This window comes from Balaenoptera physalus (genome assembly GCF_965194825.1).
Source record: "Balaenoptera physalus genome assembly, chromosome: 1".
In the NCBI taxonomy this organism is placed as follows: domain Eukaryota; kingdom Metazoa; phylum Chordata; class Mammalia; order Artiodactyla; family Balaenopteridae; genus Balaenoptera; species Balaenoptera physalus.
This window is the reverse complement of record NC_138882.1, coordinates 145299485-145325997: the sequence shown is the minus strand read 5'-3', so window position 1 is coordinate 145325997 and position 26513 is coordinate 145299485. Positions and strand designations below refer to the sequence as shown.

At 38.6% G+C, this 26513-nt stretch overlaps 1 protein-coding gene across 1 annotated transcript in view; it reads right to left on the bottom strand.

Annotated features, from left to right (window-relative positions):
* Window positions 1-1577: 1577 nt before the first annotated feature.
* The window catches only part of LOC309640237 (uncharacterized protein C1orf87), a 123206-nt gene continuing 98270 nt past the window's right edge, over window positions 1578-26513 (bottom strand). Inside the window, 3 exon segments of the mRNA XM_082418744.1 lie at window positions 1578-3515; window positions 11114-11321; window positions 14698-14777. Coding sequence (XP_082274870.1) covers window positions 3355-3515; window positions 11114-11321; window positions 14698-14777 — 449 coding nt within the window. The 3' untranslated portion in view covers window positions 1578-3354.

The window sequence follows — 26513 nt, the reverse complement described above, 5'->3', positions numbered from 1 at the left end:
AGAGGATGAAGAATAGAAATGTGGAGGACGTGGTCTCTGCACTCTAGGACCACACGATCAGTGAGCCAACCGTTGGCTTATTAGGTGTCTGTATCTGGAAAGGGCGCATAATGATTTGGCCCACTGAATGGCGTAAAAGGAAACACTGTATAAGAATAAAATAGAAAGCCAGTTCCCCCTTGTGGAGCACATCTGTGTGCCAGTGTCAGGAGATTTGTACACATTATCCCCTTCAATGTGAATGACTCTATGGGGAGGTAGTGGATTGCTCAGGGTCACACATCTGGGAAAGAGTCTGCCCAGGTGGTGAGATCCAGCCTCTGCTATGTCTTCAGTGCTCTTTCCATCTTTAGAGACTGAGGTTTATGGAGAGTTGGGGCACATGCAGTTGACACCAAGTCCCTCTAGGGCATCCTGGAGGTTAACCAGTCCACTGCACACAGACACCCATTTAGAAAGATTCTGCTAGAGAAAGCTGGTCAAGATCACAGACGCAAGACTCCCTCTACCCAGTGTTTATTAGAAGTTCACAGTGACACAGTCACAGGGAGTATATGAAACAACTCTGATCTGAGAAAAAAAAAGAGAGAAGGGTAACAGATTTTCCATAAGCAAACCATGGAAAAGTCTAGCATAGTGGTCACTAAAAAATATTCTGAATCATAATGACCTCATAACATTTTGCTGTTTGTGTCCAGTGGTTTGCTTCACAGCCCGGCCTCATTTAATCTCTGCTGTCACTTTGTCACCTAGATATTTAAGCTGTTCTCTATGACTTAGGTTGAATTTTTGTTTTTTTTAATGTTTACTCAGAGAAAATCTAACGAGTATTTACTTTTACAAGGGCAAGTCTTACAAATACACACCATCACACATGCATACCACACACATCCTGGGGTAAAGCAGTGGAGAATTCCAGACTGGAGATGATCTAAGAGCAACTGGCACTTGGTTCTAGAAAGCAGATATATCTCAAAATTTGTCTGTGCTGTAGCAGTAGCGTTATTGCTCTCTGCCATTTCACACAGACCATTGGTCAAACTTCCTGAGGCTCAGCAGCTAAGAGAAGGGACATAAGAAAGGCCCAGCTCTACTATGTGTCCGCATGACATGGCTTTCAGCGTTTATAAAACTCCCCCCAAAACTACAATTACTCCCGTTTTACAGATGAAGGAACTGAAGCTCAGGGAGATTTAACATTCGCCAAGGCTGCCACCTACTAAGTGCCTGAACTGGATTTTGGCTGGTTTTTTAAATTAATTAATTAATTAATTAATCTACTTTATTTTTTATTTTTTAACATCTTTATTGGAGTATAACTGCTTTACAATGGTGTGTTAGTTTCTGCTGTGTAACAAAGTGAATCAGCTATACATATACATACATCCCCTCTTGCGTATCTCCTCCCTCTTACGTCTCCCTTGCACCCTCCCTATCCCACCCCTCTAGGTGGACACAAAACACCGAACTGATCTCCCTGTGCTTAGCTAAGCTAAATAGCTTCCCACTAGCTAGCTATTTTACATTTGGTAGTGTATATATGTCCATGCCACTCTCTCACTTCGTCCCAGCTTGCCCTTCCCCCTCCCCATGTCCTCAAGTCCATTCTCTATGTCTGCGTCTTTATTCCTATCCTGCTCCTAAGTCCTTCAGAAGCTTTTTTTTTAGATTCCATATATATGTGTTAGCATACGGTATATGTTTTTCTCTTTCTGACTTACTTCACTCTGTATGACAGTCTCTAGGTCCATCCACCTCACTACAAATAACTCAATTTCATTTCTTTTTATGGCTGAGTAATATTCCATTGTATATATGTGCCACATCTTCTTTATCCATTCATCTGTCGATGGACACTTAGGTTGCTTTCATGTCCTGGCTATTGTAAATAGAGCTGCGGTGTATCCCTCCAGCAATTTATCCATAGGCACAACCGAGCAGCTTTCTTCTGCTTCACATCTCAGAGCCTCTGTTTCCTCATCTGTAAGGAGCTGTGAAAGCTGCCACATCGAGTTGTCAGAGTTGGATGAAACAGAATATGTCAAGTTCCCGACACACAGTAGTTGCCCAATGCATATTAAATTGTCTGATCTAATATTCTAATTTCCCTCATTTGGTACTTTGGTAGCACAAGAAAGCCATGTTTTTCTGCTTACTTCTCTGCTCTAAAAGGCAGCTAGGAAGCCCAAGGGCTCTAGAGTGTTAGAGGGGTATTTTTCTGGGCAACTCAAGGATTATAAAAACTAGAGCAGGCCAGACTAGAAGGCCCTCAGAGATCATTTATGTTAGTGGATCCAAATTATTTTGTTCTTAAGGTTTAATTTATAAGATTTTAGGAGATACCCCACTACATAAAATGTATTAAAGGGGATGCTCAGAGACCTTTCTGTTTGCTTTTTCCCTTGACCTAACTCCTTCATCCTGTCTTCCATGCACAGAGATTGGAAAATCAGGATCCAGGTCATTCAGCATTAATGATGGTACTGGGGATACTTCTGTCTCTGAAGTCCTGGGTTTCCTTCAATGAGCTCATACTGCCTGAGTGGTGTGATGTGAATGTAAGTGTGTATGTTGTGGCCAGGGTGGTGCAAATTGCAGGGGGATGGATGTTAAGACTAGAAGAACTGTGGGAACTGGTGGAAAGTTTTGCTTGGTTTTCCTGCCAGAGGAAGCAAAGAAGATGTTACCTATGTCCACAATCCTTTGTTCCAGGAGTCCCTCCTCAAAACTTGTATTCAGTACTCTGGGAGAATATCCTTGGAGACAGTGTAACATCATCTAGTTTTGTACTAGAGAAAATATTGGATTTGTTCAGAAAAATTCACTTGAAATTCTGCTTCTGCTGCTTAGTATTAAGATAATATATTGTTAATACTTTTATTTTTCTTACAATGTGGAAATCCTAGAATAGTGACTAGAGGAAAGGCTGACTTACTCATCCAAAAAAGATGTATTTAGGTCTATTATTTCACAGGCATTTTTGGGAGTTGACAACATGTAGCATGTTTTTTACTATATGGAATTGCAGGGTTTACAAAAAAACAGTTTGATCAGCAATACAGAAAAAAAAATCATGGAATATTCATCATCAGCTTTATAAGAATAGAAGGGGATTTTAAGAAATTGGGTTTTTGCCACCTCAGAGAGAAAACCTGGTTTCCTCGGATCACTTTGAGCTGCTTATGAGCGAGCATCATAGCCAGAAACCAAGTCCAAGTTCAAAGTGTCGACAATAGCCGCATCGGCCTCAACTCTGACAGCGCCTCCACCACTGCACTCGGGCTGAGGAAAAACATGTGTCTGGGTAAAAAGGGAGACAAAGGGAACATCTGTTCTCACAATATGGGCTTGTTATCATAGCTCCTTTAAGTACTGAAGCGCTGGCTCCAAGAGCATATTTTCTCCAGCATGGAATCTCCGCAAGGCTTGGTAAACTTTCCGAGGGCTCAGGGACAGGTTGTAAATGAGATTGTAGTTGTGAATGAGGCATCTGGCTCGTTCCTTCTCCAGAACTCCTGCCATTGGGTTGGGTGGGTGGGAGATTTTTAAAGGAGTATGGAAAAAACAAGAAAGAGGAAAATACATTAGCTTGAATGACTTCTGAGCAAGAATTAAATGCTAATATTTTGAAATTTTAAGCTTCTTAAAAACCAAGTGACACCCTAAAAAGATATTTACAATCCTGGCTATGCATCATAGATGTTGAGAGGAATCTGAGGGTGATTTTGGGGAGGAGATGGGGTCCAATATAATCCATAGGTAGACTCTAAAGCGATTTTAGCTTGTTCTTCATAGCCATAAAACTTTAAAAGACCAAGTTTTGAAAATGGTGGGGTGCTGGCTAAAAACAATTCCTAATTGCTCTAGTTTATGTTTATCTTACTGAAATATCCAAACATGTTCCTAGACATGCAGGATTTAAACAGCTCATCTTTATGCATTTCTGGAAGTATATTTACTGTGACTCCCTCCAGCTTGCTGTGTGATCACAGGTAAATCACCTAACTTCTTGTGGCTTAGAGTCTAGATCTGTATAATAGAGATGGTGGTGCTTATCACAGGGCATACTCTGGTACCCACGTGTTATATGTACCAGTGCCAATGTGTTGTCCATGCTAAGGGTAAGTAGATTTTGATAGTTGCAGAGAGAAGTTTAAGTGTAGAACACAACAACAGCAAAGGTCAATGACTCATTCATAAGCCCTTAATTGTGAGCTTATATATGTCAGATACTGTGCTTGGGAATAGAGAGGATTTTGAGAACTGGTCTGTTACCTTAGGAAGATCAACAACCTTGGGGTGATAAGAGATGCAGAAAATTAACTAGAGTGCAACAACAATAACAGTAATGACTGATACTCATATATAACGTTTACCATGTTTCAGGCACCCCTCCAAACAATTTACCAATATTAACTCACTTAACACAACAACCCATTTTACAGGGAGAGAAACTGAGGCATAGAAATGGGCAGTCACTTGCCCAAGGTTGTTCTAGTCCACGCATTTAACCACCATACTGTATTATAGAATGAGGGGAAAGAGATTGTTTCAAGCAGGGCTCAGATTGTTTTCTAAATATTTTCCATGAATTGTGAAGATCTATGCTACAGGTGTCAAGCTTTTAAATATCTTTTATAGGGGTGAGATACATCCCTTGCATGTGGCTCTTCTAGTTTCCTGTACTTGTGCAGACTATAATAATGGTTGTGAAATTCTTTCTCAAAGAATCCAGAAGGAGTGGTCCCCTGGTCATTTTGCAGAAAGCTACGACCAGTCTATTAGATTTGGGCTATAGTGGATACCTGTCATCTCTGTTTAAGCTCTGTTTGGATTTAAACGTGCAAGGACAGTTGAACATGATGCTCCCCTCTGAACTGCTCTCTGATGAGTGATTTTAACAGTGGACTATAGACAGCTTGGGTCCTAATGTGATTTATTCCATTCAGTTCTATTCAGTTCAGTCCTGCCCTGTCCCTTCCCATCCCATCCCATCCCATCCCATCCCATCCCATCCCATCCCATCCCATCCCATCCCATCCCATCTCATTCCATACCATCCTATCCCATCTCACCCCATCCCGTCCTATCCAATCCACTGTTTTTAAATTGTCTATTCTATTCAGGTTTATTTACTGTCTCTTTCTCTTATTAGAATGTTGGTCCTTTCCTCTGCAGGAATATCTTTCTTTGAGTTGGCCAATTGCATCTTTGCAATTTTCTGGATTGGGTGGAGGCTCTTGACCTGGTCTAAGTTGGATCCCTCAAGACATTTCCTCATACTCTACCTCTGGAAATATAAGTCATGGGCTTTGGAGTAAGTGTCTGACTGAGGAAGTTACTTTAATTTTCGAGCCTCAGTTTCCTTGACTCTAAAATAGGGATAATTAAATTGTTTGAAAATTAATAAAATAGTAAGTGCTTAGCACAGTGCCCAGAACTATTAAGCACTCATTAATGTAGGTATTTTTATAGGATAGTTATAATAGTTATATCATCATTACTTAAAATACATAAGAAAATATTTTAATTAGAAGAAATTATTTATATATATAATTTAGTTTATATTTTAATTAAAAATTAGAATTAATGTTAAAAAATGCATAAAAGAATTACCACTGGTGTGGGGGGTGGCGCCTTTTCTTCTATCTACTAAGTTTTACCATTGGTAGAGGATTCGCGCATCAGACAAAAGTCCATTGACTGAAATTTATCTCTGTCTAATTTGCTGTCATTAGGGGATGCCCAAGACAGCTGCATAAAATAACCTTACAATCCATCTTAGTGCTGGGAAGCTTGTCCTTGTCCCACCAGAACTAGAATGAAAGAAATAAGAACCTCTTTACTATCCACTTCATGTTCAGTTTACAAAGAACTTTTAAATCTCATTGGATCCTTTCTCAAATCTGGGAGGTATGTTTTATTATTACCAGTCCTATTTTATAGACGAGGAAACAGGCTTGGCAAATATAAGTGACTCAGCAATTGGTGAAGCCTGGACTTGAATCTGGTTAAAAACACACAAAGAAACAAACCAACAAAGCAACAAACAAAATCTCATGATCTTTCTGGTATGTGATGGGAGATTGGTGTAGCGGGAAGTCCAATAGAACTGGGTTAGACTTATGCCTCAGCTTCCCACCTGCTGATATTTTATCACTTTGAGTTTGGCTTTCTCCTCTGTAAACAAGGACATTAATCCCTTCAGCATGTGGTTGATGTGAGGATTTAGTGATGCAGTGTATGTTAAGTCCAGACCCATGTCCTTGAGGGCTCTCATTGCACTATGCCTCCTTGAACTCTAAAATATTTTCTATCTAGCCTTCAGTTCACTGGGAAAATTCCTAATCTACCAGTCACTCAAATATTTATCCCAACCACCCATCTTTCTTTAGAAAGCATGACCAGTTATTCATAGTCATTCCTTATTCTTTCTCATCAAGGATATTTTCTTGACAACCCCCATTAAAGAATAAGCTCAGAGCAGGTTCCCAGAAACGCTAATTTGATGATGGATGTTCTGCCTTCACCCTGGATGAGGAATGCCCTGGCCTACATATTTCCTTGCACATAATAAAGAACACTGATTCATCATTGGGCAGAGTAGGGATGATCTGCTCAGTGTCTAGAGGAGGGCCATGGTGGTCTGCTAAATACTGTGGCTAATAAACCAACAAGATGACCTCAGTTAATCCTCTTTCCTCATTAAAGATAGTTATAGATGTTTCCAGATTTGGCTGACACATTCCTTGGCTATTGAGGAACTAATGAATTTCATAGAAACAGAGAAAACAGGCATAAATAGTGAAAAGGCCATGAGAAAGTCATTTCAAATCTGCCAGAATCTGCCCCAAAGTCAACAAAACTCCATTTTTCCCCAGAGCAGTTTAGAAGTATGAGAAAGGTCCCAGTCTTTGGGAGTCTCTTAGCAACTAAGTTTATGATCCATCATCCATCATCAAAACTCAGCATTTGTTTCTTTGGAAACGTCTTTTCTCTCTACCTGATTTTTGGTTTTGTTTTGTTTTTGTTTGTAACCCCATCAACACTCTCACAGTCTTGATATGTATACACAGACTCATGAAATAAAGGTTATTTCAGTAAACTTTTGATCTCCTTTTTTCCCAGTATCTTCCCTAAATGATCCATTTCAGCTTTCCCTGTGTTCTCCTCTGGTTGAAACTTTGGTAGACACTGGGTAGAGAATTAAGCCTCATTCCAGCCTTCAGGATTCACAATAGGGTCTCAACTTCACTATCCAATGCAACATGACCGTCAGTCTTGTCTTTCTCACTCTCTTCCCCATCATACTCATTCTCACCTTCTAACCTTTGCAGAAGATGGTTTCACACTCAGAATGCCCTACCCAGCTATTCAAAGTCTACCTCTCCTCTGAGTTCAGCTCAAGTTCTCTCTTCCAAGAAGCCCACTCTGAGTACTCACTGAGCTTTTTTTATCTCTTCTGTCTTCTCTTTGGACTCTTTAAGTCTAGTTTGTGTCTTTAATTATAATACTTTATTTTGTCTTTAAAATTTTTCTTTTACTGGCTTTGAACTATTGGCAGCCTCTGTGTCTTACCTAAAAGTTCCTTGAGGCCAGAGACTATGTCTCATCCTTTCTGGTTTTCCTCCTGGTCCAGCCTCTAGCACAGGGCTGGGCTCATAACAAATGTTTAATAAATGAGTTTCTAATTCATCTAGATGAAATTTTATCTAAAATTTTCCTTTCCCCCTCTCTTTGGTATAGTTATTAGAAGTCCTTGGGTATTATACAGTATTCATACTTCATGTGGTCTAGAATTAACTTGCATTGGAAATTCAAAGCAAAATGAAACAAAAACATACAGAGAATGAAAAGGCATTAGTGCTGTTATATGATTACTTCTAGAAAGTACTAATGTGTACACTAACTTTTTTTATTGAGATGTAATTGATATATCACATTGTGTAAGTTTAAGGTATACAATGTGATGATTTGATAAACATATATATTATGAAATGTTTACTGTAATAAGGTTAGTTAACAAATCCTTTACTTCCCATAATTACCATTTTGTTGCTGTTGTTATGGTGATTACATTAAAGCTCTACTCATAATAACTTTCAAGTACACAATACAATATTGTTAACGAGAGTCACCACGCTGTACGTTAAATCCTTGGAATTTATCTTATAAGTGAAAGTTTCTACCCTTTGACCAACATTTCTACATATTTCCTGGCAACCACCATTTCTATGTGTTCCATATTTTTAGACTCCACATGTAATGCTAAGTCTTCACGAACGACAGTATGTAGTTAAGTACAACAATTTCAGTGCATGTGTTTTTGTATGTGTTGCCTGTTTTCCATTTCACAGGTCTCTGACCTAGTTCTGAATTTCATTATCTCACTTAGGCATTGCAATAGCATCCTTTATCCTTTTTATGCTTTAAATTTCTCCTTCATTCTGCACATAGCCATCAAGGACCTTTCTGAAATACAACCTCACCATACCACTCTCCTGCTTAGAAACACAATGTGCTCACTATCTTTGAATTAAATCCAAGTTGCTTGGTCCATCATCTAAGACCTTCCTAGATCTGATCCCATCCTATATTTTTACCTTTTTCATTTAATATTCTTCTTAATAGCCCTTGTATTCTATTCAAACCAAACTCCTTGTATTGAGCTTCATACGTAATGCTTTGCTTGGCTAACTTGCATGTTTACCAGGAAGGTCCCTCTATTTCATTCCTTTGTATACAAACTGCACTTTCCCTTAATGATCAATTTCACACTAACATAACCTTATCACCTCACTAGGAAGGAATTCTCCTTTCTCTGAATGCCCACATAGCACCCTCTAATGGCATTTATCACCTTCTATTTTGGGTTTAGTTATTTATGTACATTCATTTATTTGTTTCCTAAAAAAAAGGTTGAACAGAATTGTGCAAGGTACTCAGGATAAAAAAGTATCTTAGTACTTAGATAGTACTAAGTCCCAAATAGAAAAATACAATATATCAAATATGATAATGGGTGTTAAAGAACTCTAAGAGGCCAGATAAAGGTTGGCCTAAATCTGTCTGGGGAAATCATGGGAGTCTCAGAGGAGTAGAGCTTGAGTTCCAACATAAAAGGTGTTTAGGCATTAATTAGCCAGGTGGACAGTGTGGGAAGTTGGCAGGAAGGGAGGAGAGGCAGACAGCTCAGGTAGAGGGCGTAGGGTTAGAAAAGGCACAGCCATGGGCTTCTCTGGTGGCGCAGTGGTTAAGAATCCACCTGACAATGCAGGGGACACGGGTTCGAGCCCTGGTCTGGGAAGATCCCACATGCCGCAGAGCAGCTAAGCCTGTGCGCTACAACTAATGAGCCTGTGCTCTAGAGCCCGCGAGCCACAACTACTGAGCCTGTGTGCCACAACTACTGAAGCCCACGCACCTAGAGCCCGTGCTCCACAACAAGAGAAGCCACCGTAATGAGAAGCCTGTGCACCGCAACAAAGAGTATCCCCCGCTCGCCACAACTAGAGAAAACCCATGGCAGCAACGAAGACACAATGCAGCCAAAAATAAATAAATAAATAAATAAATTTATTTTTTAAAAAAAGAAAAGGGACAGCCACAGGAGAAAGCAAGGCACATTTGAGGAAGGCAAGTTGTTCATTATGATGGGGTAGGATATGCTGAGAGAATTACAATAGAAGCAGAAGATACTGGTCAGGTGGATAGGGACCAGCTTTTGCCTTGCTAAACAGTTTAGAGTTCAGCCTGTTAGCAGGCATGATGATGATTTCAATCAGGGGAATTACAAGGTTGGATTGTAGGTTAGACTCAGAGAAACTGTAAGCAACCTGCTGGGGGATTCATGTCTGATTCATCTTTGTGTTTCCTGATTGTGCTCAGCATAGGGCCAGGCACATGGTTTATGTACAAATTGTATTTGTTAAGAAGTGAAAGAAAGGGAGGTGTCCACTCTTAGACTGCAACACAAATGGAAAGGTGTATGACTGCTTCCATGTCCTGGCTTTTGTAAATAGTGCTGCAATGAACATCGAGGTGTATGCATCCTTTCAAACTATGGTTTTCTTTGGATATATGTCCAGTAGTGGGATTGCAGGGTCATATGGTAGTTCTATTTTTAGTTTTTTAAGGAACTACAGTTTTCCATAGTGGCTGTATCAATTTACATTCCCACCAACAGTGTAAGAGGGTTCCCTTTTCTCCACACCCTCTCCAGCATTTATTGTTTGTAGATTTTTTGATGATGGCCATTCTGACTGCTGTGAGGTGGAACCTCATTGTAGTTTTGATTTGCATTTCTCTAATAATTAGTGATGTTGAGCACCTTTTCATGTGTTTTTTGGCCATCTGTATGTCTTCTTTGGAGAAATGTCTATTTAGATCTTCTGCCCATTTTTGATTGAGTTTTTCTTTTTTTGATATTAAGCTGCATGAGCTGTTTGTATATTTTGGAGATTAATCCCTAGTCGATTGCTTTGTTTGCAAATATTTTCTCCCATTCTGAGGGTCATCCTGAATGGACAAAGAAGATGTGGTACATATATACAATGGAATATTACTCAACCATAAAAAGGGATGAAATAATGCCATTTGCAGTGACATGGATGGACCTAGAGATTGTCATGCAGAGTGAAGTAAGTCAGAAAGAGAAAGACAAATATCATATAATATTGCTTATATATGGAATCTAGAAAAATGGCACAGATGAACTTATTTGCAAGGCAGAAATAGACTAACAGATATAGAAAACAAACTTATGGTTACTAAGGGGGGAAGAGGAGGTGGGATGAATTGGGAGATTGGGATTGACATATATACACTACTATATATAAAATAGATAACTAATGAGAACCTACTGTATAGCACAGGGAATTCTACTTGGTGCTCTGTGGTGACCTAAATGGGAAGGGAATCTAAAAAAGAGTATATGTATGTATGTATATATATATATATATATATATGGCTAATTAACTTTGCTGTACAGCAGAAACTAATACAACATTGTAAAGCAACTATACTCCAATAAAAATTAATTTAAAAAAATTTGTGGATCCCAGTGCAAAATGAAAAAAAATAAGACATATGAGCTGTAAGGTGCACACTTCACCTGTATTACTCAGATCACGCAGGTAGAGGGCATTTTCTAGCCTCCTGAACCTGTCAATCCATGTCTCACATTCTTCAGACGTGTTTTTCATCACTGGACTGACAAAAGGCTGTGAGACTGGCCTGATCTTCAAAGCGCTCAGGAGATCTTTGGGGGCTGAAGTCTCAGCAGGAGGGTTTTCTGGCTGCAAATCCTTTTCTGGAGTTTTCTACCAAAACAACACAAACATTTCACTGGCAACATATTCATAACCCAGAGCTCCCCCAGTATCTTGGCCAACATGAGGCTACACAACTAGCAAGATTTATTGTAGGTCTGGCTTTGTAAAGCTGGAGGATGAGTTTCAAGTCCTCTGTACCACAGGACCATATCTGCCAAGTCTTGCTGGATATAGACTACTATGTTGAATATTTTCTTTTTTCTTTAAGAGAAGGATAAAATTGTGACTTTTATTCAGTTTGCATTTCTGATTTACACAAACAGAGGTTTTTGTAACTGACTGAGATTTTCATGATGTTCTACTCTGTTTTATACTAGTGGGATCCATAGGCAATGCTTATAATTTCTTGGTGGGAAAACCTCTGGATCATGAGTGTGAGATTCTTGACAAAAAGTGATTGAAACAATAGTGGTGTTATCTTTGGCTTGTGGGCTCACTGTAATGAAGCATAAGGCACCTCTAGTTCTGTCTGTCCTATTCATTTAACAAAGGAAGCTGAAATCCAGAGTAGGGAAGTGACTTACTAAGATCATATAGTAAATGGTAGACACAAAACTAGATCGAGGGTATAGAGGTTATATCTAGCTCATCTTTGTATCCTAACCCCATGTCCAGTACAAAATAGAGATCTTTTTAGAATAAAGAGACAAATGAGTGTCAGTAGAGCCATGTAAGACATTCTGTCACCTGTCATGTAGAGAGAGTGAGCATCTATTGTTTGATCTGCCAACCCCATTTTTCAGGAATTGCCCCTCCTTTCAATCCATATGGCTGTAGAGAGAGCCATCATGTGTCTAAGCACATAGTGCAGGACTGGGCATCTGTATGTCTTCTTTGGAGAAATGTCTATTTAGATCTTCTGCCCATTTTTGATTGATGGGCAAATGCAAATGGAAAATGTTCAATAAACACATTGTCCAGTGATTTTGGAACCATTTGTGAGAGTTAAAGCCAGAGATAGGAAAACAGAGATCATTCTGGATGAGAGGTAAGAAGAGAGAGACAGAGAGGATATGAAACTGACAGCAGAGAAGAGAGAAGATATAGAAGTCATGATGATGGTCAAGGTTCAAGTCTTTGATTTTATTGTTATGTTTCTATCCTTGGGGATATATATGTATATATATATGTATATATATATGTGTGTGTGTGTGTATATATATATATATATATATATATATATATATACATACACACATATATATATATAGTATGCTCCTTCCTCATCCTTCTAATAAATTAAGTTGGTAGAGTTGGTTATGTTAATTGTAATTCAAATATTCTTAACTAATTTGCAATAGAATTAGGCTTTCCAATTTGTATACCATCTGTACTTCTCCCAAATTTCAAATACCTGAATTTCTCCAATTTTGTACCTTGTCTCAAACCTCTCACATATAAGCTGTGGAGATCCCATTGCTCTAAAGAATAGTAATTTCAATAAGAGGCCAAGTTAACAAACATGGATTCAGCTGCTACTGGGGAATGTGAAGAATTGTCTTGTTTAAAATAATATAATGCTATACAAAACTGTACCCGTACGATGACTAGTGACCAGTACATTTTGAGAGATTAATATATAAGAATTCTACTTTGATAAAGTCTATTTTGGGAGAAGCTGAAAGTTTTTACAAAGTAAATAGAATAGTGATTCTTATACTTTTTAGAGCTTTGGACCACTTTAGAAATACAATGAAAACTTTAGATAATCTACCCAGATAAATGCACATTTGCATACAGTTTGGTGGATGATTTTAGAAAGTTCGAAGAGGTCCTTAGAGCTGAGAAACTGACTTTAAATAATTATATATTTCTTCAGATAGTTCAACACTCTCTTTGACCACTGAAGACAGGGAATGGGGGAATTTGTATGGGCCTGAATTAAGCTAAACCTAGGAAGTAAGTATGTAAGTAGATAACTAACTAACTAACACACCCTATAGTGTTTTGGTCCCACTGTGTCAGGATGAAGTCCAGATTCTTTGCTTGGCCCATAAGACCATTCAAGTTCTTGTTCTTGCTTCTCTTCTTTCAATGTATACATCTTTTTCTCCAGCCACATAAAACCAGAAAAAAAAAATACAGCTGTTTGATGCCCTTATGCCTTATATATGCTGTTTCCTCTGTTGTAAAAGTCCTTCTTGCTACCTATGCCTTGATGCGTTAGGCTCCTACTCATCCTCCAAGGCCCAACTCATATTTCACTTCTTGGGGGAAGCCTTCCCTGACAGCCCCAGCCTAGGTGAGGGGCAATTCTTTGTAGCCCCTTTATCCATATAGTACTTATTATGGGATAGTGTAATTGTCTGTTAGAGTATCTCTCCCATCCCCTAAAGATCTTGAGCCTGGGCCTGTGAGATAATCATTTATGTATCTTCAAGTTCTGGTTAGTGACTGTCACATAGTTGGTTCTCAAGATATGTTTACGGAATGAATAAGTGAATGAATAAATGAGTGATTTTCCTGGAACAATAGGAAAGTTGCTTTACCAAACTTCTGCTTCAAGTCCCCTTTCTAAAAAGTGGGACAACGAATGCTGCTTATACAGGAATATGAGAAAACTCGGTTATTGTAGAGAGGCAGTAAAATCCTCAAACAAGAGGCAAAATAAAAGAGCAAAGTATATAATTTTTATAATCTTATTCACAGCAGACTTAACACTCAAGGAGAAAAGCATTTGCTGTTGTTTCTTGCATGGCAAGAGGCTTGCCAAAATGGATACTATTTTCTAAAATATTTCAAAGTGTGAAGTGCATGAAGAGGCCTCCCGTCATCTGAAGATGAATTATGTTCTAATCCGGGCATTTAAAAACAACAACAACAGAGAAACTCAGGCTGTTTTTCAATTCTGTCTGCATCTTCTCCTGGTTAAGTGCTGGGAATATTAAAATGAATTTTAACTGCTTGCCAGATTTTCTTTTTTTTAAATCAAAGAGCCCATTACATTTTAAAATGTGATGTCTGGGGAAAAGGTCACCCTAAATTTCTGGAAGCTGGACTTAAGATGTTAAAATAGGTCTTGCAACCATCCTTTTGGCAGTTGGTGGACTGGTCACAGGCTCTGGAAGGACACCTGTCCACATGCTACAAGTTCAACTTTCAGGGGCCAATGGCAAGCCCATCACTGAGTGGTGATAAGTGGTTTCTGCATGCATACCAGCTAGGAGAGAAACCAACCACACTCTAGGAGTTTGTCTGTATTCCTTCTCTGCTGGAGTAGAGTCTTGAAGTCAAAGATAGTCTGATATCAAGGCACTGGGTGAAAATCAAAAATTCAGAAGGGAGGGCCTCACCCGGCATCAGTGAATAGAAGGCGAAGGATTGGTGAAGCCCTTCCCCGAGGTCTGTATACCCAGCTGCATACCATATGTTCAGTTTTTCCTTGAGATATCTCATTAACTTCAGGATGCACTGGAGTAGCAGAGGTTTCCTTTCTTTTCTTTCCTGGATGAGAAAGAAAAAATGGTTTTAGTTTGGTCTCTTCATTTTAACACATACACATATACACCCAGGCAAAGAAAATGTTGAGGCTCTGCTATGTGATTGGCATTGTAAATGGTGATGGGGTTACACGGGTGGATAAGAAAGATCTAGTTCCTGCCCTGATGAAGCTCACAAAGGGGAGGTAAATGCTAAATAATCACTCAAGATTATTATTTAATTACAAACTACCATAAACACAACACAGGAATATGTGAAAATAAATTTCTTTTGGGCTAGGGGTAGGAGTGGTGAAGGATCAGAGAAGGTTTCTTGGAGGAAGTGACACTTAAAGTGGGGACCTGAAGGATGAATAGGAGTTTCCAGGCAAAGGTGATGGTGGGCGTGTGCATAGAGCAGAGAGCTCCAGATAAGCAGAGACATCAGCCTGTAGAACTGTCCTGAATCAGGAGGGCTTTTACAGTTTGGGAAGTGGCAAGGGACCTCTTCCTGTGGTCCTGCCTCTTAGAGAAGCAGGCACTTCTGCCTCCCTTTCCACCCAAGTTTGCACTTGAAGGATCAGGTAAAACCTTTGTCTTCTCCCTTCCTTGTTCCTTTCAATGGTCAGAAGTCCTATATGGGAAGAGGTTTGAATGGCATCCCTAACCCAGGAGATTTTACTGTCCAGGTGTTGGCTGCTCAGGCTGCTGCCTTCATGAATAGAAGAAATTTCCTTAGGATGCAGGAAAGAGACATAAAGACCTTCAGTTTAAAACTTCTAAGGCTTATTGTGGGCATCATTAATTCATCACTCAGCACCTGCCATCAGACTTGGCAACATTCATTTACTGTATAAATCAGTATGACGACTACACAGCATAGACTTCTGGGAGCTTCAGCTTCAATATTTAATGTGTAATTCAAATATGCCATTAACAAATATATATTGTTTCTGAGTTGAGTGTTGCTATTTTAAATAAAATGGTTCAATCAATGAATTTTAAACGAAAGGTAGAGGGTGACAGTATAACACAGTGGTGGAGAATAGAGGCTCTGAAGTCAGATGCCTTGGGTTTGAGTCCTGGCTCCTTTCTCTCTTAGCTGCATGACCTAGGGCAAGGGACTTGTCCTCTTTGTGTCTCAGTTTCCATTTCTGTAAAATGGGGATAATGCCATCTATAGGTTATTGTGAGGATTAAATGAACTAGAAAATGTAAAGCAAATACTTGGAGCATGGCAAGTACTCAATAAATGTTAACTAATAGTGTTATCTATGTAAGGATGTTTATATAAATAAATTCACATATTGGATTAAAAAGTCTTTTCTTAGACTTTTAACATTGCACCTACAACTCATTATGAATCTTCTCCCGCAGTTTCTTGATGGAGAAGGCAATGTGATTTCATAATCTTCTCTGAAGTCCCAGCACCCAGCATTAGAATAAATACTCATTGCATGTTGGTTGACTAAATGGATGATCATGTGCCCTAATCTGAGGTTTGGAAAACAAAGTCACTGAATATTTAGTTCTGTGTCTCCCATTCCTTTTCAGGCCCTATGGGAGGAAGGATTTCTCTCTTTATCCTTCCATACCTAACCCAGATGCTATAGATGAACTTTGGTGTCAGATCTGAATGTTATAATCTGGCTGCTTCCCTTTACCAGCTGCAAGCTTTCAGATCCTAATTTTGTCAGTTGTGAAAAGGGAATGATAATAGCTTTCTGCAATAATATTGTGGAGATTTAAAAAAATTACCTAATAAAATGCCTAACACAGGGAAGATGCCCAATACAAGGTAGTATTATTTGTTATTGTGATATTTTATGTGATCTTAAGCAATCTAGTTTCTCCAGAAAAGAGGACTTTACATTAATTATGATGTGCCAGGCATTTTTGTGGGCACTGTTCACATGCATTATCCCTTTTAGTATAAGATCTAGAACCTAGAGTTTGTCCTGGTCCAGTTTCTCTACTGTCTGCACTTCTAAAAGTTCTGTTAGAAGAAGATGCATGCTCGTCTCCCTGGTCTCTTTTAAACTTCCCTTTCTCCCTCCTAATGCCTATAAGCATATTTTAAAAGGTAATGGTTTGCACATGTGAAAATTGAGAAACCTGAGGCAGAGCTGATTTTTTTTCTTTCTAACACAGCAGGAAGGATAAATAATAACCATCTGTCTAGACTGCCAGTTGAAGACTTGTGCTGGAGGAAATAGGCCAAGCTGGCTTCTAGAGATTTCCAGGTATTGGAAGGACCAGGTTTTACAGGGCTTCCAGTGGATTCTGAGAGTTACACAGCCAGCCCTACCATCTCTGCCCCACCCCAACTAATGACTTGAAATCAGTGGTCTTCAGCACTGGCTGCTAAAATGCTCCCACCTGGGGAGCTTTAAAAATTACCAATGCCTAGGTGTCACACCAGACCAATTATATCAGAATCTCTAGGGTGAGAACCCTTTGGGACTCCTAAAAAATTCCCAGGTTATATTAAGTAAAGCCATAATAGATAACAACTGGCTTAAAAAAATGAAATAATGCCATTTGCAGCAACATGGATGGACCCAGAGATGATCATACTAAGCGAAGTAAGTCAGGTAGAGAAAGACAAATATAATATGATATCACTTATATGTGGAATCTAAAAAAATGATACAAATGAACTTATTTATAAAACAGAAATAGACTCACAGACATAGAAAACAAACTTATGGCTACCAAAGGGGAAAGGGGCAAGGGGAAAGGGACGAATAAATTGGTAATTCGGGATTAACAGATATACACTACTATATATAAAATAGATAAACAAGGATCTACTGTATAGCACAGGGAACTATATTCAATATCTTGTAATAACCTATAGTGTAAAGGAATTTGAAAAATATTATATATATATATGAATAACTGAATTACTTTGCTGTATACCTGAAACATTGTAAATCAACTATACTTTCTAAGAAAGAAAGAAAGAAAGAAGGAAGGAAGAAAGAAAGAAAGAAAGAAAGAAGAAAGAAAGAAAGGAAGGAAGGGAGGAAGAAAGAAAAAGAAAGAAAGAAGGAAGGAAGAAAGAAAGAAAGAAAGAGAAAGGAAGGAAGGAAGGAAGAAAGAAAGAAAGAAAGAAAGAAAGAAAGAAAGAAAGAAAGAAAGAAAGAAAGAAAGAAAGAATATGGCCTCATTGGACCTACTGGATGAAGCTTTTGTGAGAAGAAAACATATATATGTTGAATATCTATAAATGTCAGACATTTCCTACATGTTTTCTTACTTAATCTGAAGAATAACCCTGTGAGGTAGAAATATCTCCATTTGACAGGTGAGGAGACTGAGCAATGAAAGTTTCAGTTATCTGCTTGAGATGACAGAGGTAGGGTTAGGTTGGGATTCTAACCCAGTCACTCACTCAACAAACATTTGTTAAATGCTTATTATGATACAACAATGAACAAGGCAGAATCTTCTCATGGAGTGTACATTCCAGTGGTGAGGGCAAATAAGTAGGTACGAAAAATAACGTCAAGTAGTGATAAGTGCTAGAAACACAACTAAAGCCAATGATGGGGGTAGCAAGTAATTGCAGTTGCTATTTTAGATAGAGAATTCACCAAAGGCCTCTATGAAGTGACATTTAAATAGAGTGGAGAAACAAGGGAGAAAGCCATGCAAATGTCTGGGGAAAGATCATTCCAGGAAGAAGCTATCACAAGGGCAAAGGCCTCAAGGGAGGGAGTATTTGGTGCATTCAAGCAATAGCTGAGAGAAGAGACTAGCTGACACGGGATGAAAAGAGAAGAGAAGTGGGTTAGATATTTGCAGAACTAAAGGGCCTTATGGGCCATGCATGTGACCCTTCATTATGCCCTTCTAGTGATATCTTGCTTTGTAGGGGCCACCCCTCCCTCATCCCAGTGCTGTGGTTTGGTGGGAATGATCCTTAGTTCCAACTCCAATCTTGGTTTCTGATTCGTTGAAGACTATTTTGGTATCTGAATCACAGTCTTGGTTCAAAGGTGGACATGAAACAGTCTGAGTCTCTGAGATGAGAGGAGATATCTGTTACAGTTTCTTAGCTAGTAAAGTTCTCTCCTTCTTGGCAGGACCTCCCAAAAGAGAGTGCTGTGAATATATGAAGAACATAGCTGCCAGAGCTATTTTGCTATTACAGGAGTGCCCAGAGCAGTTGGGACACCAACATTTAGAGGCTGAAGATGATGCCAACAGCAGGTAAAGCAAGCAGGGAGCCAGAAAGAGAGCAGATCCTTGATCTGACACTTGAATGGCTAGATCAAACCATGTCTATAGCTCTTGCTGCTGCAAGACTTTTGAGTTACATAAACCAAATCTCTTTATTGTCTAAACAAACTGAGTTGGCTTTTCTGTCCCTTCAGTATAAGTAGTTCTAACTAGGAATTACTATGGATTTTTTTTTTCCTTAATAAAAGGGAGGTTAAGCTCTTAGCCATTTTTCTATGCTATCTTGAGTGATGGGCCATCAGAAAATGTTTGAGGGGATCAATGAACCTCTGAGGCTACCAGCATTCCCTCCTAATTTTCCCCCATCAGTAGTCATGCTATAGCCCTGCTTCATGCTTTCTGCTCTCCTTCTTTCTTTCCCTCACTTCACAGGCTCCACTGTGAAGAGATTCAAAGTTGGGGTCATATTTCATTTTTGTAAAATACTACTTTAGATCTTAGAACATACCATGTTTGGAGGAGTCTAAGCTCTTTTGTGTTTGTCTTCATGGGAGTTTGTATCATTTCTTGGATCTGTGGCTTGAGATATTTTTATCACTTTTGGAAATTTTTCAGTCATAATTTCTTCAGATATTGCTTCATCTATATTCTCTTCCTCCTCTCCTTCTGTGACTTAATTACACATATGTTGGATAGTGTCACCATTTCCTATATGTCTCTTATACATTCTTTTTTGTATATCCCATCATCTTTTCTCATTCATGCTTCAATCTGGATATTTCCTATTGAATGATATTCCAGTTCACTAATCCTCTCTTCAGCTATCTTCTATTAAACCCATCTGTTGAGTTTTTAAATTTAGTTTTTGTATTTTTTAGTTCTAGATATTCCATTTGATTCCTTTTATAGATTCAAATTAATGGCTGAAAATTCTCCATCTTATTCATTTTCTTAAACATATTAATTACAGTTATTTGAAAATTCATGTCCTGTTTTGTATCATTCATGACCATTTCTAACTGAACATTTTGTATGGATAATTTTAGAGATTTTATGAGATGTTAACGTCTTCCACAGAGGGGTTTTTCCTTCTTTCTGTTGGTTGTTCAATTTGAATTTCAAACAATAGCTTTCAAAGAAATATTGTTTTGCATTTTTAAAAATTTTTATTGGAGTATAGTTGATTTACAATGTTGTGTTAGTTTCAGGTGTACAGCAAAGTGAATCAGTTATACATATAGATATATCCACTCTTTTTTTTCAGATTCTTTTCCCGTATAGGCCATTGCAGAGTATTGAGGAGACTTCCCTATGCTATACAGCAGGTTCTTATTAGTTATCTATTTTATATATAGTAGTATCTATATGTCAATCCCAATCTCCCAATTTATCCTTCACCCCACTTATCCCCTGATGACCATAAGTTTGTTTTCTTTCTTTCTTTTTTTTGGCTGCCTTGGGTCTTCGTTGCTGCACATGGGCTTTCTCTAGTTGGGGTGAGCAGGGGCTACTCTTCATTGTGGTGTGTGAGTTTCTCATTGCAATGGCTTCTCTTGTTGTGGAGCACAGGGCTCTAGGTGCACAGACTTCAGTATTTGTGGTACATGGGCTCAGTAGTTGTGGCGTGTGGGCCCTAGGGCATGCAGGCTTCTGTAGTTGTGATGCACAGGCTCAGTAGTTGTGGCTCACAGGCTCTAGAGCACAGGCTCAGTAGTTGAGGCACATAGGCTTAGTTGCTCTGCGGCATGTGGGATCTTCCCGGACCAGGGATTGAACCCATGTCCCCTCCATTGGCAGGCGGATTTTTAACTGCTACACCACCAGGTAAGTCCCCATAAGTTTGTTTTCCACATTTATGACTCTACTTCTGTTTTGTAAATAAATTCATTTGTACCCCTTTTTTAGATCCCACATATAAGCAGTATCATATGATATTTGTCCTTCTGTGTCTGACTTACTTCACTCAGTGTGACAATCTCTAGGTCCATCCATGTTGTTGCAAATGGCATTAGTTTGCATTTTTTATGGCTGAGTAATATTCCATTGTGTATATGTACCAAATCTTCTTTATCCATTCTTCTGTTTTTTTTAAAATTAATTAATTTATTTTATTTATTTATTTATGGCCGTGTTGGGTCTTCGTTTCTGTGCGAGGGCTTTCTCCAGTTGTGGCAAGTGGGGGCCACTCTTCATCATGGTGCATGGGCCCCTCACTATCGCGGCCTCTCCTGCTGTGGAGCACAGGCTCCAGATGCGCAGGCTCAGTAATTGTGGCTCACGGGCCCAGTTGCTCCGCAGCATGCGGGATCCTCCCAGACAAGGGCTCAAACCCGTGTCCCCTGCATTGGCAGGTGGACTGTCAACCACTGTGCCACCAGGGAAGCCCCATTCCTCTGTTGATAGACATTTAGGTTGCCTCCATATCCTGGCTATTGTAAATAGTGTTGCAATGAACATTGGGGTGCATGTATCTTTTTTAAATTAATTAATTAATTAATTATTTTTTGGCAGCTTTGGGTCTTCATTGCTGCATGCAGGCTCTAGTTGCAGTGAGAGGGGGCTACTCTTTGTTGCGGTGTGTGGGTTTCTCATTGTGGTGGCTTCTCTTGTCATGGAGCATGGGCTCTAGGTGTGCGGGCTTCAGTAGTTGTGGCATGCGGGCTCAGTAGTTGTAGCTCGTGGGCTGTAGAGCACAGGCTCAGTAGTTGTGGTGCATACGCCTAGTTGCTCCGTGGCATGTGGGATCTTCCCAGACCAGGGCTCGAACCCGTGTCCACTGCACTGGCAGGCAGATTCTTAACCACCTTGCCACCAGGGAACTCCCACATGTATCCTTTTGAATTATGGTTTTCTGGGGGTATATCCAGTAGTGGGATAGCTGGGTCATATGTTAATTCTCTTTTTAGTTTTTTAAGGAACCTCCGTACTGTTCTCCATAGTGCTGTATCCATTTACATTCCCATCAACACTGTAAGAGCGTTCCCTTTTCTCCACACCCTCTCCAGCATTTATTTTTTGTAGATTTTTTGATGATGCCCATTCTGACTGGTGTGAGATGATACCTCACTGTAGTTTTGATTTGCATTTCTCTAATAATGAGTGACGCTGAGCATCTTTTCATGTGCTTTTTGGCCACCCATACATCTTCTTTGGAGAAATGTCAATTTAGATATTCCGCCCATTTTTTGATTGTTATTTTATTTATTTATTTTGATATTGAGCTGCATGAGCTGTTTGTATATTTTGGATATGGATCCCTTGTTTGTTGCTTCGGTTGCAAATATTTTCTCCCATTCTGAGGGTAGTCTTTTCATGCTGTTTATGGTTTCCTTGCTGTGCAAAAGCTTTTAAGTTTACTTAGATCCCATTTGTTTATTTTTGTTTTTATTTTCATTACTCTAGGAGGTGGGTCAAAAAAGATCTTGCTGGGATTCATGTCAAAGAGTGTTCTGCCTTTGTTTTCCTCTAAAAGTTTTATACTGTCTGGCCCTATATTTAGGTCTTTAATTAAATTTGAGTTTATTTTTTTATTTTTTATTTTATTTAATTAATTAATTTATTTATTTTAACATCTTTATTGGAGTATAATTGCTTTACAATGGTGTGTTAGTTTCTGCTTTATAACAAAGTGAATCAGCTATACATATCACATCCCCACATCTCTTCCCTCTTGCGTCTCCATCCCTCCCACCCTCTCTATCCCACCCCTCTAGGTGGTCACAAAGCATCGAGCTGATCTCCCTGTGCTATGCAGCTGCTTCCCACCAGCTATCTATTTTACATTTGGTAGTGTACATATGTCCATGCCACTCTCTCACTTTGTCCCAGCTTACCCTTCCCCCTCCCCGTGTCCTCAAGTCCATTCTCTAGTATATCTGCGTCTTTATTCTCGTCTTGCCCCTAGGTTCTTCATGACAATTTTTTTTTTTTTTAGATTCCATATATATGTGTTAGCATACAGTATTTGTTTTTCTCCTTCTGACTTACTTCACTCTGTATGACAGACTCTAGGTCCATCCACCTCACTACAAATAACTCAATTTCGTTTCTTTTTATGGCTGAGTAATACTCCATTGCATATATGTGCCACATCTTCTTTATCCATTCATCTGTTGATGGACACTTAGGTTGCTTCCATGTCCTGGCTATTGCAAATAGAGCTGTAATAAAAATTGTGGTACATGACTGTTTTTGAATTATGGTTTTCTCAGGGTATATGCCCAGTAGTGGGATTGCTGGGTTGTATGGTAGTTCTATTTGTAGTTTTTTAAGGAACCTCCATTCTGTTCTCCATAGTGGCTGTATCAATTTACATTCCCACCAAGAATGCAAGAGGGTTCCCTTTTCTCCACACCCTCTCCAGCATTTATTGTTTGTACATTTTTTGATGCTGGCCTTTCTGAGTGATGTGAGATGATATCTCATTATAGTTTTGATTTGCATTTCTCTAATGATTAGTGATGTTGAACATCCTATCATGTGTTTGTTGGCAATCTGTATATCTTCTTTGGAGAAATGTCTATTTAGGTCTTCTGCCCATTTTTGGATTGGGTTGTTTGTTTTTTTGATATTGAGCTGCATGAGCTGCTTGTAAATTTTGGAGATTAATCCTTTGTCAGTTGCTTTATTTGCAAATATATTCTCCCATTCTGAGGGTTGTCTTTTCGTCTTGTTTATGGTTTCCTTTGCTGTGCAAAAGCTTTTAAGTTTCATTAGGTCCCATTTGTTTATTTTTGGTTTTATTTCCATTTCTCTAGGAGGTGGGTCAAAAAGGATCTTGCTGTGATTTAGGTCATCATAGAGTGTTCTGCATATGTTTTCCTCTAAGCGTTTTATAGTGTCGGGCCTTACATTTAGCTCTATAATCCATTTTGAGTTTATTTTTGTGTATGGTGTTAGGGAGTGTTCTAATTTCATTCTTTTACATGTAGCTGTCCAGTTTTCCTAGCACCACTTATTGAAGAGGCTGTCTTTTCTCCACTGTATATTCTTGCCTCCTTTATCAAAGATAAGGTGACCATATGTGCGTGGGTTTATCTCTGGGCTTTCTATCCTGTTCCATTGATCTATATTTCTTTTTGTGTGCCAGTACCATACTGTCTTGATTACTGTAGCTTTGTAGTATAGTCTGAAGTCAGGGAGCCTGATTCCTCCAGCTCCGTTTTTCTTTCTCAAGATTGCTTTGGCTATTCGGGGTCTTTTGTGTTTCCATACAAATTGTGAAATGTTTTGTTCTAGTTCTGTGAAAAATGCCATTGGTAGTTTGATAGGGATTGCATTGATCTGTAGATTGCTTTGAGTAGTATAGTCATTTTCACAATTTTGATTCTTCCAATCCAAGAACATGGTATATCTCTCTATCTATTTGTATTATCTTTAATTTCTTTCATCAGTGTCTTATAATTTTCTGCATAAAGGTCTTTTGTCTCCTTAGGTTGGTGTATTCCTAGATATTTTATTCTTTTGGTTGCAATGGTAAATGGGAGTGTTTTCTTAATTTCACTTTCAGATTTTTCATCATTAGTGTATAGGAATGCAAGAGATTTCCATGCATTAATTTTGTATCCTGCTTCTTTACCAAATTCATTGATTAGCTCTAGTAGTTTTCTGGTAGCATCTTTAGGATTCTCTATGTAGAGTATCATGTCATCTGCAAACAGTGACAGCTTTACTTCTTCTTTTCCAATTTAGATTCCTTTTATTTCTTTTTCTTCTCTGATTGCCGTGGCTAGGACTTCCAAAACTATGTTGAATAATAGTGGTGAGAGTGGGCAATATTGTCTTGTTCCTGATCTTAGTGGAATTGGTTTCAGTTTTTCACCACTGAGGACGATGCTGGCTGTGGGTTTGTCACATATAGCCTTTAATACGTTGAGGAAAGTTCCCTCTATGCCTACTTTCTGGAGGGTTTTTATCATAAATGCATGTTGAATTTTGTCGAAAGCTTTCTCTGCATCTATTGAGATGATCATAGTTTTTCTCCTTCAGTTTGTTAATATGGTGTATCACATTGACTGATTTGCGTATATTGAAGAGTCCTTGCATTCCTGGGTTAAACCCCACTTGATCATGGTGTATGATCCTTTTAATGTGTTGTTGGATTCTGTTTGCTAATATTTTGTTAAGGATTTTGCATATATGTTCTTCAGTGATGTTGGCCTGTAGTTTTCTTTCTTTGTGACATCTTTGTCTGGTTTTGGTATCAGGGTGATGGTGGCCTTGTAGAATGAGTTTGGGAGTGTTCCTCCCTCTGCTATATTTTGGAAGAGTTTGAGAAGAATAGGTGTTAGCGCTTCTCTAAATGTTTGATAGAATTCACCTGTGAAGCCATCTGGTCCTGGGCTTTTTTTGTTGGAAGATTTTTAATCACAGTTTCAATTTCAGTGCTTGTGATTGGTCTGTTCATATTTTCTATTTCTTGCTGGTTCAGTCTTAGAAGGTTGTACATTTCTAAGAGTTTGTCCATTTTATTGGCATATAGTTGCTTGTAGTCATCTCTCACGATCCTTTGTATTTCTGCAGTGTCAGTTGTTACTTCTCCTTTTTCATTTCTAATTCTATTGACTTGAGTCTTCTCCCTTTATTTCTTGATGAGTCTGGCTAATGGTTTATCAATTTTTTTATCTTCTCAAAGAACTAGCTTTTAGTTTTATTGAGCTCTGCTATTGATTCCTTCATTTCTCTTTCATTTATTTCTGATCTGATCTTTCTGATTTCTTTCCTTCTGCTAACTTTGGGTTCTTTTTGTTCTTTCTCTAATTGCTTTAGGTGTAAGGTTATGTTGTTTATTTGAGATGTTTCTTGTTTCTTAAGGTAGGATTTTATTGCTATAAACTTCCCTCTTAGAACTGCTTTTGCTGCATCCCATAGGTTTTGGGTCATTGTGTTTTCATTGTCATTTGTTTCTAGGTATTTTTTGATTTCCGCTTTGATTTCTTCAGTGATCCCTTGGTTATTAAGTAGTGTATTGTTTAGCCTCCATGTGTTTGTACTTTTTACAGACCTTTCCTTGTAATTGATATCTAGTCTCATAGCGTTATGGTCAGAGAAGATGCTTGATATGATTTCAATTTTCTTATATTTACGAAGGCTTGATTTGTGACCCTAGACATGATCTATCCCAGTGAATGATCCATGAGCACTTGAGAAGAAAGTTGTTGTTTTTGCATGGAATGTTGTTTTTTGTATGGAATGTCCTATAAATTTCAATTAAGTCCTTCTTGTTTAATGTATCATTTAAAGCTTGTGTTTTCTTATTTATTTTCATTTTGGATGATCTGTCCATTGGTGAAAGTGGGGTGTTAAAGTCCCCCACTATGATTGTGTTACTGTCAATTTCCCCTTTTATGGCTGTTAGTATTTGCCTTATGTATTGCGGTGCTCCTATGTTGGGTGCATAAATATTTACAATGGCTATATCTTCTTCTTGGATTGATCCGTTGATCGTTATGTAGTGTCCTTCTTTGTCTCTTGTAATAGTCTTTGTTTTAAAGTCTATTTTTTCTTATATGAGAATTGCTACTCCAGCTTTCTTTTGATTTCCATTTCATGGAATATCTTTTTCCATCCCCTC